Raw genomic sequence first — 15290 nt, 5'->3', positions numbered from 1 at the left:
TTCCTGATTCAGTGTTGGTAACAATAAAGAATGGAGCTCTTTTCATCCTTAAGTATTTGTAGACCTTATTCATTTTTAGCCTACTCATTTATTAGTCTATCTCATAGATATAATTGGATATATATTTTCCAATTAACACTGCTTGGCTACTTTTGGATTTTAACAATACTCTAGTTAAATCTAGTCAGTAACTGGCAAATGCTGACAATAGCTCCTTTCCTCTTCTTTGCTGTGGGTGGCCTAGATGAGTACAGATGGGGAGCCAATATGTATCTGTGCAGCAATCCAATGGATAAAACTGTGGCCTAGTCTTTTGGCTCAACATTTTGGGCCTGACACAGATTTTTTTTTTGGCCTATGACATTAAGCTGTACTGCTTTATTTTCTTCAGTATAGAGGACAATGATAGAAAAAAATTAAAAGCCCCCACACATTGCTGATCTCTATACTTATTTCATATGTTTGTAATTTCTAAACCACCTTATTAGATGATGCTTATGGTGAGTAGTTAGCAAAATGCACTATAAAGTCATCAGAATATTATATTTGCTTCTATTATTCCTATACTTTGGCCCAATGCCATCTTCTAGGTTGAAATAATTAAACCTTAAAAATCTTTATCTTTAGTCAGGTGGCTCATACTTGTCAGGAGGCTGAGATGTGAGGATTTTGGTTCAAAGCCAGGGTAAGACAGTCTACAAGACTCTTATCTCCAATTAACTACCAAATAGCCAGAGGTGGAGCTATGGCTCAAGTGGTAGAGTGCTAGCCTTGAGCAAAAATGCTCAGGGACAGCACCTAGGTCCCAAGTTCAAGCCCCAGGACTGGTAAACACAACACACACACACACACACACACACACACACACACTTTAGCTCTGAATATAAATTAAATTTCTTATCTCATTTATGCTTTTCAGAGACTATTGAGTAGGATGCATTACTGTGAGTTAAAAAGATGCAGTAACATTAAATTGGTTATCCCACATAAACTAAAGAGTACTTCTTATGTACCAGATACTGTGCCAAGCACTAAATAAATGTAAGAGGTAGTCAGGTGCTGGTAGCTCACGCCTGTAATCGTAGCTACTCAGGAAGCTGAGATCTGAGGAACGTGGTTCAAAGCCAGCCCAGGCAGGAAAGTACATGAGACTCTTATCACCAAAAAACCACTAGAAAACAGAGTGGCGCTGTGGCTCAAGTGGTAGAGTGCTCGCCTTGAGCTGAAGAGGGCAAGGACAGCGCCCAAGCCCAGAGTTCAAGCGCCACGACCGACAAAAAAAATAAAAAACAAAAAAAAAAAAAACCAGGTACCAAAAATATGTTGATATTTAGAAATAGAACACCAGACAGCATTTGCTTGTTGCTATCTAGATAGAAGGAAAAAGAAAGGCAAAGGCAAAATTGTTATACATCCTAGGAAACAGAACTAGTTCATACATTTTCTCATGTATTTATAGAGAAGTAGAAAGGATTGAAGAAAATTAGAGGCCTAATTTATATCATCATTGGATAGTAGCATAAGGAACTAGAGAAAACCTGGCTTTCATATTCCTATTTTTTTCCTATAAATCCTTATCCCTGCTCACTCATCCTCATCTCCACCCCATCTTCATCCTCCATTAGATTCATCAACCCAACTTTCTGCAATTTTTTTTTTTGTTGTTGTTGGTCATGGGGCTTGAACTCTGGGCTTGGACGGCATCCCTCAGCTCTTCAGCTCAAGGCAAGTGCTCTACCACTTGAGCCACAGCACCACTTCCTCTGCAAATGTTTAATTTGTAAAACTAGCCACATTTCAGATTTCTAATGATATAGATATCGACTTTCTATACCCCGAAGGGATCTTACAGATAGTATAGTATAAAAAAGGGGTCAAAAACAAAGAGACAGAGAGCAATTGTTCCAAGAGTAAAGAGAGAAATAAGCAATTGTTTCTCTAGTGGACTGTGGTTCCAGGGTCCAGAAGAGTCATCTCCCCCATCCCCACCATCCTTTCATGAGCTATCAAGTGAGAGGTTTCCTAGTAGCTCTGAGGGAATGAGAAAGTTCTCTACAAAGTGCCTGAGGATTCAGAATTTAAATCACAATTTAAAACACTTGCAGGGCACTATATGAAAATATTTGGGAGTATCACTTCTCTAAAACCAACCTGAGTATTTACAGACTTGGCCCCTGAAGATGGATAATCACCAATGTGGAGATTTCTTAAGGCAATACAGGTATATATAAATATTTAATCACTCATGTATCATGATGTTGTTCTTCGGAATTACCAGATGCTTGTGGAACAATGACCATTCTTTCAATAAAGCTAGTATAATTAAGGATTCTGAATTGTCCTTTAACTTTTTAATTTTCTGGCTATGTAACACTACAGGGACCAAATCTTTGGCGTTATTTTGGTGCTATTTCTGACAGAAATACAGCTCATTCAGTGCTGCAACAGTTTCTCTACTGTTCAAAGGATGAAGCAATACTATAAGATCTCCAATCTTCAGATATTTGGATTTTAGATTTTTTTTTTGGCCTTATTTGGAGGAAATTGTTTTAGTTGTTGTGTGTCCATGCTCACCAAGACTTGATCTCAGGACCTGGGCACTGTTCCTGAGTTCTTTCTGCTAAAGGCTAGCACTCTACCACTTGTGCCACAGCTCCGGCTTTTTGGTGGTCACTTGGAGACAAGAGTCTTGAGAACTGTCCTACCAGGGCTGGCTTTGAACTACGACCCTCAGATCTCAGCCTCCTGAATATCTAGGATTTTAGACATCAGCCACCAGTGTCCAGCTGGAAATTCATTTTTTAGCTGAGAGGTTTGAGGCATAATCTTTTTGGATTCCACATCAATGACTCTTATTGTCTACCATGACAACTGATCATGGACCTTTTCAGTGTTGCTTTACTAATATTTCCACAGGAATACATGGAACCAAAAAGAAAAGTCATTTAAATATTTTTTCACTTTACCTGGCTGAATAAAGTTGTCAAAGCTTAACTCTTCTGGAAGTACGTGGAAGCACTTACGAGGGCGCTGACAATTCAAGTTGTAGTGTGGGCTGTTTGGGTTATGAAGGGTAAATGTTAATTATGAGACACAGCCCATTCACAGGCACTCAATCTGACAGGCAGGTGGGGCTGGCAATACCAGGTGTGAAGTACTATTGCAATCCCCAGACTACTCTCTGTATCTTAATCTTCGATTATCCCCTTTTCCTGAAGGAAGAAAAGTATCTCTTGAGGGATAATTTAGGACATTTCGAAATTGGATCAGAAAGTAAACATCTATCATGGCATACATCTCTACAAGACTCAAACCCAAAGCAAGGCTGATGGTGATGGTTCTAGTGAGGGGACCTTCATGTTTCTTTTTCTTCGATGCCCTCAAACCCTTCTCGGGTTAGCAGGCCACACACCTTCCACCGCGGACTTCGGAACGCATCCCCGCCCTTCTTCCAGGACTGGCGGGCAGGGCTGGGCCCCGCTGAGGTAGGCCTGCTACTCTGGTGCAGCTACTGTGGGGAGTGGCGGCTTCATGGACCGAGAGGTTGCTTGTCTCTGGAAAGCAGGAACATTTTGTTTCCGATTGCACATAAATCCCGGCTGCGGCTTGCGCTGTCCCGGTTGCTGAGGTATCTGTCTGAGGGCTGGAAGTGCTACGGCGAAGCCGGCGCCGCAGGTGGGGCGCCCACGCACGGGATTCCCGCGTCCGCCTCAGCGCCCGCCTCCGCCGGGACATCCTCGTGCGGCGTACGTCCCGCCCTCTGCCACCTCCTCACATCTCATTGGTCAAGAATTACGTTCCTCGCGGCTCCTGACTGGAGGCTGCGTTTGTCGGTCAGCACGGTAGGGGCATTTCCGCATTGAGGGGGGAAACTGCTAGGAATGGAGGGGGAGGGGAGATGTTTGGGAGAAAGTGGAGATTTGGGGTGTCAGGTGCCAGCCCAAAGTGGGCCGAGGGGCTCAGCAGCTGGGCCGCGAGTGCAGCCGAGAGGCCCAGGGTATGCACGTGTGAGGGAAGAGGGGGAGACAGAAAGGTACCTCAGAGGTGACAGTCTCCCTGCCTCCGAGCCTTCTTCCTGGGGCGCCATAAACGCCCCCAATTTCCCAGCTGCTAAGGGAAGAGAGGAAGGTGGGTCTCACCGGCGGCTGGCGGAGGGTCGGGGCCGGGTTTCCGGCGACCCCGGTGAGGTGGGGAGGGGAGGAGTGTTTCCCTCTGGAAAGGTGCTCAGCTTCGTTCCCTACCCGCGGTGCGGCCGCGGAGACCACCTTCGGGGGGAGACTGTGCGTGGAAAGGGTCGGGGCCTCCGGGGGAGGCGGGCGGCGGGCGCCCCTCCCGCGGCCTCTGGGTGTCGGCGGCGGGGAGGGCCGGCGGGCCCGCGGCCTCTCCCCGGGAGGCCGGGTATCAGGTCAGCACGAGTGCGGAATTCCGTGCCTCCCAGACGCGGGATATTTATGGGCTGGCCGGAATGGTTCCATGCGCCCCCCCCCCCCGGCCCCCGCCCTCCCGCCCAGCGCCGGCTTCCCCCGCCTCCCTGACCCGGGCCGGGATCTGTGGTTGGCGGGGCTTCTCAGGAACTTGCCCGAGGCCGGGCGGCCGCGCCGGAGAGGGGGCCGCCGGGGGCGCCGGCTGCAATCCAGCCCCAGAGGGCGTGGAGACCGAGGGGCGGTGAAATCACCGCTGTGGGTCCGCCTCTTCCATTGATGAAATTTAAGTTCGGGCGATTTTACCTTTTCCGGGAGTCTCCGCAGCTGGCCCTCCTTGGTGTGAGGAGCGCCGTGCGGCCGGCAGCTCCCAAGCGGACTCGAGCGCACCAAGTTTCCGTCTTTTGGAACTGAGGGAGGTTTTCTTGAGGAGGAGTAGTTTGTTTCCTCCCTCCCTCCCTTCTTTCCTTCCTTTCCCCCCTCCGTTCTCTCTCTTTCTCTGTCTGCCTTTTCTTCCTTTTTGGAGATCAGTTTTAGTCACTTTGCAGGAATACTGCCTTAAGTAGCAACACATTGGAGAAAGAGCACGTCGGTTTTTAAAAGGGAAAAAAAAAAACAGACAGACCTGCCCTGATAGCTTGACTCCTCTGGAAATTAATAAACCATAAGCCTGAGTGTTTGCATAAAACCCCAAAATGTCGCTATTTGTTCAAGGTAAGACATGCCTCTTCTCTTTCGGGTTGCTTCAGCAGAATTTGGGGAACTGGCCGTCGAGGGGTGGATCGGTGGGTTGGTTGGAAGTGGAAATGTTCTTGTGAGATATCATTTGCGAAGGCTTTTTCGTTATGTTGACGTCTGCGATGCCTTGAGCTTCTTGCTGGGTTGGCATTTCAGGTTCGTGTAATATATACCCCCTGTGCCCTGCTGGGTTTAGCTCTGCCTCTCTGAAATCAGGTTAGTAGTACTCTGGTTTCCCGATAGTGGCTGTAAATGATGGTTGAAACAGGATTTTTGGCTTCTGATTAATCCCTATTCTCTTATCGCGGTCGGTCTGGTTCTGGTACCGACGTGGGGCTGGGACAGAAACGGGACGCAGCAGGCAGGGCTGGAGGGGAGTTGGGAGGGAGGGTGGAGGGAGAGCCCTTACGTTTGCCAGGACTATTGAGGAAGCTTTACTGTTCTTAGCTTCTCTGTGTGTGTACGTGGTGTGAGTCTCAGATACATTTATTGCGAAACCGGGAATAGCTCGGTGAAGCTGGAGGTCATTTCAGCGGGAGAAATGACTTTGCTGCATTGCTGTTTTATTTTTCCTTCTTTGACACATATGAAAAGAAAACTTTATTTGAAATTTGAAGATTGCCCTCTAAATCCAACGTTATTAAAATAGAATGCCCACGAACTAAGCTAAGTGGCAACATTGCCTGTATGTGCAAATGTACCTGTGGTGTACACGTTGAAACTGGTACTGCCTTAAGCCTCTGTCACCAATTTGTAGCGTAGAGTTTGCTTTCTGATATGCAAGTAAACCACCCTTCCCTTGCAGACCCCAGCCTGAGACAGCTTCAGCCATCTTGCTGAACACACAGCTAGCAAAGTTCACAACCATTTCATGTTTTCAATATGTACATGAACTTTTCTTTGGAAAAGTTGCTAGTGATGCCCATCATTTGACCATGGGAATAAAAATGGCCTAATGAGTTGTACATCACTTCATTAATTCTTGTCTAAGTTTTGGAGAGTATAATAAAAGAGACTGATTGCATACATTATTATAGATATAGATGGGACTGTCTTTAGCATGAAGCTCAGAAATGTAAGTTGGCATTAGACTCAAGTTATTATTTGCCTTATGTGTGGCTAGAGAAGTTTAGGTTCTGATTGAATAAATGTCTTATTCAAGATAGAAAGACAGATAATCTCTTATTTAGATATTTGCCAGATTTAGTAACAATATTCAATACCACAAAACCCATATTTTGCAAGCATGTGCTAGGGAAAGCAGAGTAGTCACTTCTCAAATTAGGTATACTTAGTAAACTCCAGGTAGTCTATGTTTTAGAATTAAAAACTTTAAAATTTAAAAACATTAAAAACTTTTGCTGTGGAGGTTAGCTGACTTCAGGATGCTTCTAAATAAAGTAGAATACGTAAAAGTGACTGTATATCTGTCATTACTTTGTCATCCACTTAAAAAAAAAGGAAGAAACCAAAACAGCATGCTGTGGCTCACATCTGTAATCCTAGCTACTCTGAGGTGGGGATCCAGGAGAAATGCAGCGAGCCTGGGCATGAGTTTGTGAGACCCCCATTTCAACCAACAGAAGTTGTTGTGGTGATGTGTGCTTATTATTCCAACTACACAGAACGTTAAATGGAAGGATCACCATCCAGTTCAGCCAGGATAAAAAGCAAGAGAAATGTATCTGAAAAATAACCAAAACAAAAAGGGTGGGTGCAAGGTTCATGGGGTAGAGCACCTCTCTAGCAGGCTTGAGGATCTGAGTTCAAACCCTAGTACCAAGGAAGAAACCCCAAACCTTATATTTTATTTATTTCTACAATTATTAGAAAGTTACACATTTATCAAAACTAAGATATTATGATAGTTCCTTTACTATTAGCAGATCTATACACCTTATTTAGGTTATTATCCTCTTGATTCAATCCAAAATACCACATTGCATTTACTTGCCAACTACTTTAAATATTTCTTCTGCTTTTAAACTGTCAGTTTTGCACTGAAAACAATGTTTTGTTGTTGTTGTTGTTTTGGTCAGTCATGGGACTTGAACTCAGGGCCTGGGCGCTGTCCTTGAGCTTTTTTGCTCAAAGCTAGCACTACCACTTTGCGCGACAGTGTCACTTCCGATTTTCTGGTGGTTAATTGGAGATAGAGTCTCACAGACTTGAACCTCAGTATCCTGAGTAGCTAGGATTACAGGTGTGTGCCACTGGCGCCCAGCCTGAAAACAGTTTTTAACATGATTGTCTTATTGTTGTTTATAATTTGTGTTGCAAATATGAAGCCTCTATGTTTTAACTCTGCTACTTGGTGAGTTTTCAAGGTAAGGACTGGAATTTTGAAGAACATTTTTTGTTGTTGTTGTTGGTATATTTTTAATTTTTTTTTATTGTGAGAATACGGTACAGAGAAGTTACAATTACATGGGCAAGGTAACCAGCGTACATTTCTTATCAAGCATTGTTGCTTCCTCCTTGTTTCCCCTTCCCATCCTTTCCCATACTCCCACCCTCCCCCCACCCAATCCTCCCCCCACCACTCACCAAAGTTGTAAAGTTTGTTTTTCCGACATAACGACTGGTACATCTCATGTTGCAATGGATCCACCTGTATCCCTAGTTAAACGATTTGTTTTTTCCCTTCCCCTCAACAAATTATACCAACATCAAATACAGTAAAAGCATGGGTTATACTGTGGGGGAGGGACATACAACACAACAAAGAAATCATCTTATAAATATGTTAGAAACAATTGCATGAAAGGAAAAAAAAAACCAAAAAAACATTTGAATGCTTATCTTTGGGTTCATTCCCCTAACATCAACTTATCTGACCCTTTTTACTTGACTCAGACATATACTAGTTATTGCAAATAAGGGAAACCATGGGACCTTTGTTTCTTTGGGCCTGGCTTATATTATTTACCATAGCTAAGATATGGAACCAACCCAGATGCCTCTCAGTAGATGAATGGATCAAGAAAATGTGGCATATATATATGTATATAGGTATATATGTATATACATATATACACACACACACACAATGGAATTCTATGCCTCCATCAGAAAGAATGACATTGCCCCATTTGTTAGGAAATGGAAAAAATTATATTAAGTGAAGTAAGAACATTTTTTTTAAAACTAGGGCATGAACTTTGGGCTTTGCACTTTTACACTTTTCTTGGATAGTGCTCTGCCATTTGAGTTACACCTCATTTCTGGCTTTTGACTAGGTTAATTGGAGATAAGAGTCTCAGGTTTGTCTGCTTCACCCAGCTTTGAACTGTGATTCTCAATTCTCAGTTCTAAGTAGCTAAGGTTATAAGTGAGCCAACAACACCTGGTTGGGATTTTTTTGTTTTGATGGTTTTAAGCCAGTTACAGTCCTTGGTTTTTTTTCCTCCTCCACCCTTGGGTAGCTTAATGATATTTTCACTCACTGGCATTTAGCTCACCCTACCTACTTTGTAAAGGAAAGAGTTAACAAATGTTAACTCCCTTTTTCATATCTTGTTTCATTAAAGCTTCTTAAGAGCCCTCAAGAGCACTCTTTCCCTCCCTCCTTCATCCCCCTCCCCTTTCTCTGCCTACTGTTACTACTTGGCTTTTTTGCTCAGGGCTGTTGCTCTACCACTTGATACACATCTCTTGTCTTTTTTTGCTGGCTAAATAAAAATAAGTATTTAAAGTTTGTCTGCCCCATCTGGCTTTGAACTGAGATCTTCAGATCTCAACCTCTAGAGTAGGGTCACAGTTGGACTCACAACTTTTCTTATTTTCCACCTATATGAATTTTGGTATTAAGCTACCTAAATATGGGTATATAGCATTTTATTTTATTTTATTTTGTGCTGATGCTGAGGCTTGAACTCAGGGCATGGGCACTGTCCCTAGGCTCACAGACTTACCTGAACTTTTGGCTTTGAAGCAGTATCCTAAGGTATCAGCTTCCTGAGTAGCTAGGATTACAGCTGTGAGCCACTGGTGTCCAGCTGAAGCTGGTAAACTTTATTGTTTTCCTCCCCTAAACATATGATAGTGGCCTTACAGATAGCATTGTTACCAAAAACACTTATTATCAACCAGGGCCTTATTCTTGTGAGGTAAGCCTTCTTTCACTTAAGCCATGCCTCTAGCAAGTTTGTTCCTTTTGTCATTTCTCCAAGTCTGTGTTCCTTAGACTCTTAAGGGTTTAACACGAAGAGTCTTCTTTATGATCTCCAGTATGATTTCTAACTGGTATATTCTGCCTTCAGGCCACCTTTTGTTTGCCTATGAAATATCCTCTTTAACTCCATTTTTTTCTACCTTAGGGTTGGTTACAGGGCTTCCAATTATTCTAAACAGAAGTGAGCACTCTTTCTTGGAGGATGTAGAGGTCATTAGCAATTGTGGTTTTTTGTTTGTTTTTGCCAGATTTGTCATTGGGTATAATTTGGAATTTTGCTTTTAAAAAATAATAAAAGTTATCTCTATAGATTTTTTGTTTTTGGTCGGTCGTGGGGCTTGAACTCTAGGCCTGGGCTCTGTGCCTCAGCTCTTCAGCTCAAGGTGAATGCTCTACACTTGAGCTACAGTTCCATTTCTGGTTTTTTGGAGATCAGAGTCTCACGGACTTTCCTGCCCAGGCTGCCTCCTAAGTGGCGTGAGCCACCAGTGCTTAGCTTCTATAGATACAGATGTTTTGAAACTTAAAAATGGATAAGAAACTAACTTTGTCTAGCTAGCTAAGGCCATATTGTGTCCTTAAACTGCAATCTTAGAAGAATTGTTGTATTTTTTTAAACTTTTAATACTCTATTGTCAATCTAAGTTCTATAAAACTGTCTGTAATTCTAAAATTGAGGTATTTTCTTATATTTCAGAGAAGCCCATTTTAAATACTTTGGTGTCACTTAAAAAAATCATAGCTTGTCAAGTTTCCCATTTGTTGGAATTCTTTTTGTGACTCTTGGTCATTCCTGTCTGGTAGAAGGCAGCTAGCCAGGGAAGATTACTGAGCTAATTATAACTGGAAGGGTCTCAGTGAATACAGGGATGAGAAGCAGTCTGGGGCCTGGTTGTCAAGGTTAGGCTTGGCCTGGTACTTCTCAAATTCTAAAACCTGTTGTTGATCATTTAGATGACGAGGATACTTTTAGCTAGAGGGATTGTGGCATGGATTTGAGTCAGGACTAGCAACAGCTTTTAAGTTTTGTGTTTAGGAATTATGTTAGAGAGGGACTAAATTCAAAGTCATAGTTTTGATGTTAAAAAGAAATTCACATGAAAAGTTGAGCTGATGAAATGTTAACTGACTTTTTCAAATGGGCCTTGTCATCCCTTGCTCCTATTAACTCAGCCTTTCTTTTATTTGTGAAAAAATGACAAAGAACATTTGATAAGTAACATTAATTGGTATTATTAATTGGTAACTATTAATTTGGACAGTATGTATTTTCTTACAATAGCACTTCACAGAGACCAAGTAACCCATCACGGAAACCATTCTGTATGTGCTTAGGGATGGAAAGCTGTTTGTGGTTTTTCTCCAAAGAATTCTAGCACATTTAATTAAAATAATGGGACAGTTTGTGTTATTAATATTAGCCTAAATAATAAAAATATTGTAGATAAGAGAACAATATATTGTAGTTTTCTACTTTCTGTTAACTTGTATTTGGTACTTTTTGCAGAAGTGCAAGTATTATGAGTTCTCAGAAAGCCAGATATATTCATCGCTGAAAAGTTAATATGAACAAAGAGTTGAAAGTTAAACTAATTCCTGATTATCTGTGGACATGGATGTACTAACATCCTATAAAGTACTCATCCTGATATTATCTGAACTATTAGAAGAAATATTACTTATATCACTACATTTCTACTATTGGAGTAAATTTCAACAATATGATAAATGAACCTATAGAGGAGGTACTGTGTGCGTTTGAGATTTCAAATGGATGAAGCCTAATTGACCTTTTTATTGCTTGGATTTCTTTAGAGACTGGACTTTAGCTAAACATATTTGTCCTTTGACACAACCTTTAATGTCTAATATTTCATATTTTGTAATGTCATACTTAGTGCTAAAGTTGTGGACATCTTGGTCTTAAGTAATTTATGGCTTGTCTTAGATGTAGTGACCATTAACAAAACCATATTTCTTAGATCTCTAAAATTCTTCTAGACATGTATGTTTCTATTACCAACTTGCTGTTTGGAAGTTAGTTTGTTAAGCTATCCAAAGTTGAATTAGCAACTTTTGTGTAAGAACTAAAGTAATACTGCATTTGAAAACTGTTCCCTGGTTCTATTGATTGGTTATGCAGGCATCTTTAGTTTGTTGTAAAATGATTGTGTAGTACTCAAATTCTGCCTCTGCCAATAGTTCCATTGTTTATTTACCTCAGTCATTACCAAAAGAAATTGATTTTACCCTTTAACCATCTTGACAGCTAAGGATTGTTTTTGAGAGCCACAGAGAAATTAGCTATGCCATCTGAGTTAGCTTTCATAAACAACAAAATGTTTTCATTTTCCTCAAACATTTGTAGGCATTTTGTTCGTTTTTCTTATGTGAATCAAGAGTTTACTGTTTTGTTTTCTTTTTCTAGGTGTGATTTCCTTTTACTCTTAAAAATAAAAGTAAAAAACAAATCTATTATCCTTAGCTTAATTTTTACTTGCTAGTTACCAAATGATAAAAATACTGTTTTAAGGAACACACTTTTTGAGACTAGGCCCACTTGCTCTGTAAAACACCATGATGACCTTAATTTTTACTTGCTAGTTACCAAATAATAAAAATACTGTTTTAAGGAACACACTTTTTGAGACTAGGCCCACTTGCTCTGTAAAACACCATGATGACCAATCTTCAAAGTGAATGGAGTTGGTATTTTCCTATAGCTGCTGCACTAGCAGAGACGGATGTAATATTCATTTATATTATACTCCTACTTAGAATTATAAAACATGGGAAAAGTGCATAGACATGGAGTAACATAGAAACAGGTTTTGTTTGGGGATCACCAGTACAAATGGTAAGATGAGTAGCATTGATAACTAAATATGGAGTACATAAAAGTTCAATTTTTTTAAATTGCTCAGAAAACAATGTTTTAGGAAAAGTTAAAAGCATAATGTGCCCATAAGGAAATACTCTAATTCACAGTGTTGGGGTTTTTTGTTTGTCTTTTGCCAGCCCTGGGGCTTGAACTCTGGTCCTGGGTGCTGTCTCTGTGCTCCTTTTGCTCAAGGCTAGTACTCTATGGGCTTTTTCTGTTAATTGGAGACCAGAGTTTCATGAACTTACTACCTGGGCTGGCTTGGAGTGGGATCCTCAGATCTCAGCTTCCTCAGTAGCTAGGATTACAGGCCTGAGCCACTCTAGTGAATGAATAGTTTTAAGGTTACAAAATAACCTTAGAGAATAAACATAGATGAGTTGCTAGTTTTTATTTACATTTGGTGGCATGCACCTGGAGGTGGAAAAGTATATAAATGCACTGTAACTGAAAGGGGATAGCTTCCTCCAGTAAGGAGGAATAAGCAAGGTCACCCAGAGGACTTGGGTTCCAGTTTGGCACTGTCACTGTGTCTTTAGACAAGTCAGCATCTCTGGGCCCCCTGTTTCTTCATCTTGAAGGTGAGAAATTGAATTCACTGATCTTAAAAAAAAAAAAAAAAGCCTTAAAAAAATCTAAGTGTACATATGTAAAGTTGTAGGGCAGAGATGATTTTTTGGCCCCGATGGTGATTTTATGTTAAACTCTTTTCCCTTCATTTCAACAAACCAGCATGATAGGCACCTTGGCATGGTTTTCTTGTCATCCATTATATTTAAAGTAAAGTGATATTATTAATGTATCTTTTAAAATGGTCTCCTTTCCAAATGTGACATTTTCTTTTCCTTGAGACTTTAAGAACTACTACAGGCTGTGGGGTGTGTAGCTCAGTGGTAAAAATATAAGGTCCTGGATTTGATCTGTAGTACCACAAACAAAAACTACTCTATTGTCTGAGAAAAGGGTAGATCTTCATGAGAGGTCTACCTTGGCTATAAATGCTACCAATTTTTTTTTTTTTTTAAGTAAGCAATGCAGGATTTTCCAAGAAAAATATTTGGAGGGAGGGAGGGAGGGAGAGAGAGAGAGAGAGAGAGAGAGAGAGAGAGAGAGAGAGAGAGTGAGTGTGTGTGTGTGTGTGTGTGTGTGTGTGTGTGTGTGTTATCAGGGATTAAACCCAGGACCACATGCATGCTAGACAAGAGGGAGGGAGGGAGGGAGAGAGAGAGAGAGAGAGAGAGAGAGAGAGAGAGAGAGAGAGAGAGAGAGAGAGAGAGAGTGTGTGTGTGTGTGTGTGTGTGTGTGTGTGTGTGTGTGTGTGTGTGTGTGTTATCAGGGATTAAACCCAGGACCACATGCATGCTAGACAAGTGCTCTGCCACCAGCCCAGCAAAAAAATAAAATCTTAACTGGTGAATAGCTTTGCATGTTCAGTACTGTCCCAATTTTATTTTGTTGTTAAAAGGCACTTAAACATTATATGTCTTTTTTCTCATGTCTCTTTTTTCAAACATGAACACATTTATTTAAACTCCTTTGGTAAACTATGCCCTTGAGGTTACTAGCCAGAATCATGTATGTTTTTTCATGCTTAAACTAATGTTTAGGAAGACTTTAAGACTAGTCTGGCCCTGATGCTGGCTTAGACACTTAGTTTGGGGGTATAGATTAGGTGACCAGAGGTTATTGGGACAGGAAGAAGGAGAAACTTGACTGCTACAAACTTTGAAGTAAAAAGAGTATAATCTTTGTCAGAAGTACTGAAAACAGTACTGGCAGTGCTCTTCACTTATCAGAAGTACTTATTCTTCCCAACCCATACCTATTGTGTCAGCATATCTAGGAGCTTGTGGGGAATCAGTGTTTTAAAAAGTCCTCCAGGTGATTTGTATGTAAATTAAAGTTTTAGAATAACTTCTGCAAGTCACACTGGAATTGGAAATTGTAGCCCTCAGGCATTCTGCATCTTTCAGTAGCTTTGGCTTTTCTAGAAGATACTTCAGCCTTACTTTAAATTATCTAGATGAAGAATTTGTATTTGTTTCAGCAAGCCATGAAAATTCCATCAAATGGATAAAAGTGGTGTAATGAAGATCAATCCATTCAAATGGCACCCTTAAAGTGGTAGGCATAGTAGATAGCTATTGTTTTCATGACCACTAGAGTGAAAATGCTAGAAAAACAAGATAGTAATGGCAGAAATGGAAAGCAATGAATTGCAGTGATTTCAGTTAGGTTTTGGTGTTGAGTTAGATGTCCTATGAGGAGAAAGGAACTGCTTCACTGTGGTTTCTACTTGGGTGACTGAAAATGTTAGTGCCATGGAGGGCAAGAAGTGTAATTTAGTGTGGATCATGAGTTTTGTTTTGGCTAAAAACATTATTTGAGATGACTAGCTTGAGTATCCAGCTGCAAAAGGTGGGTAGGTAGTGTGATTCTGAAGCTCTGAAGAAAAAGGTCAGGATGAGAGAGAGGTGCATATGTACAAGTTAACCCTTAGCCTAGCGCTTTTTAGTCTTTGTCATAAATCTTTAAATACCATTCTCCTGTAAAAGGATTCCCATTAACAGATAGGATATCCAATCAACAGATAGAAGTGAAGGAAAACAGTTGAAGAGCACAATGGCTTAGAGATGAGATCTCAGGAAATCCAGGGAACAGAAGACCAGAGGAGCCAGCTATGGAAACTGAGGCATAGTCAGAGAGGTAAGAGATGGATGATGTAAGATAATATTGGGTAATGGAACCCAAAGAAGAGCTTTTCTAGGAAGCATATTTACAAATAATTGAGTTGAAGGACTATAGTGAGAACCCAGAAGAAACTTTGAAATGGTCATAAATCTACTCAGTATATTTTTCAACTTCAGTATATTCTTCAATTGCCAATGTATTTTGGGAGTTTTATGTTTATTTGAGTCACCAGTAATTTAAGATTTTAATTTTAATTTAAGTCACCAGTAGTTTAGGATTTAAGTGTACACTTTAATCTTCCGATTTTTAAATGCCTCTCAATATGGGCTTCTTAGGAAGGGTGAGACTGATCTTAAGGAATAAGTAATGAGAGGTGGTCTGGAGA

At 40.9% G+C, this 15290-nt stretch overlaps 1 protein-coding gene across 3 annotated transcripts in view; it reads left to right on the top strand.

The window, feature by feature from the left end:
• The first annotated feature begins 3875 nt into the window (after nucleotides 1–3875).
• Ugp2 (UDP-glucose pyrophosphorylase 2) overlaps nucleotides 3876–15290 on the top strand; it is a 48027-nt gene continuing 36612 nt past the window's right edge. The window contains exon 1 of one of the 3 annotated variants that reach the window (XM_042691203.1): nucleotides 3876–4128. In XM_042691203.1, the coding sequence (XP_042547137.1) occupies nucleotides 3882–4128 (247 nt within the window). In that variant the 5' untranslated portion in view covers nucleotides 3876–3881. Of the gene's footprint in view, nucleotides 4129–4617; nucleotides 5136–15290 lie in introns of those variants that run through there. The other 2 variants (XM_042691206.1, XM_042691205.1) reach the window with 2 other exon arrangements.

This window comes from Dipodomys spectabilis, unplaced genomic scaffold (assembly GCF_019054845.1).
Source record: "Dipodomys spectabilis isolate Male_0828 unplaced genomic scaffold, ASM1905484v1 ptg000141l, whole genome shotgun sequence".
Classification (NCBI taxonomy): domain Eukaryota; kingdom Metazoa; phylum Chordata; class Mammalia; order Rodentia; family Heteromyidae; genus Dipodomys; species Dipodomys spectabilis.
Note: the sequence above shows the minus strand (reverse complement) of the source record. Positions and strands in the feature narration are given on the sequence as shown.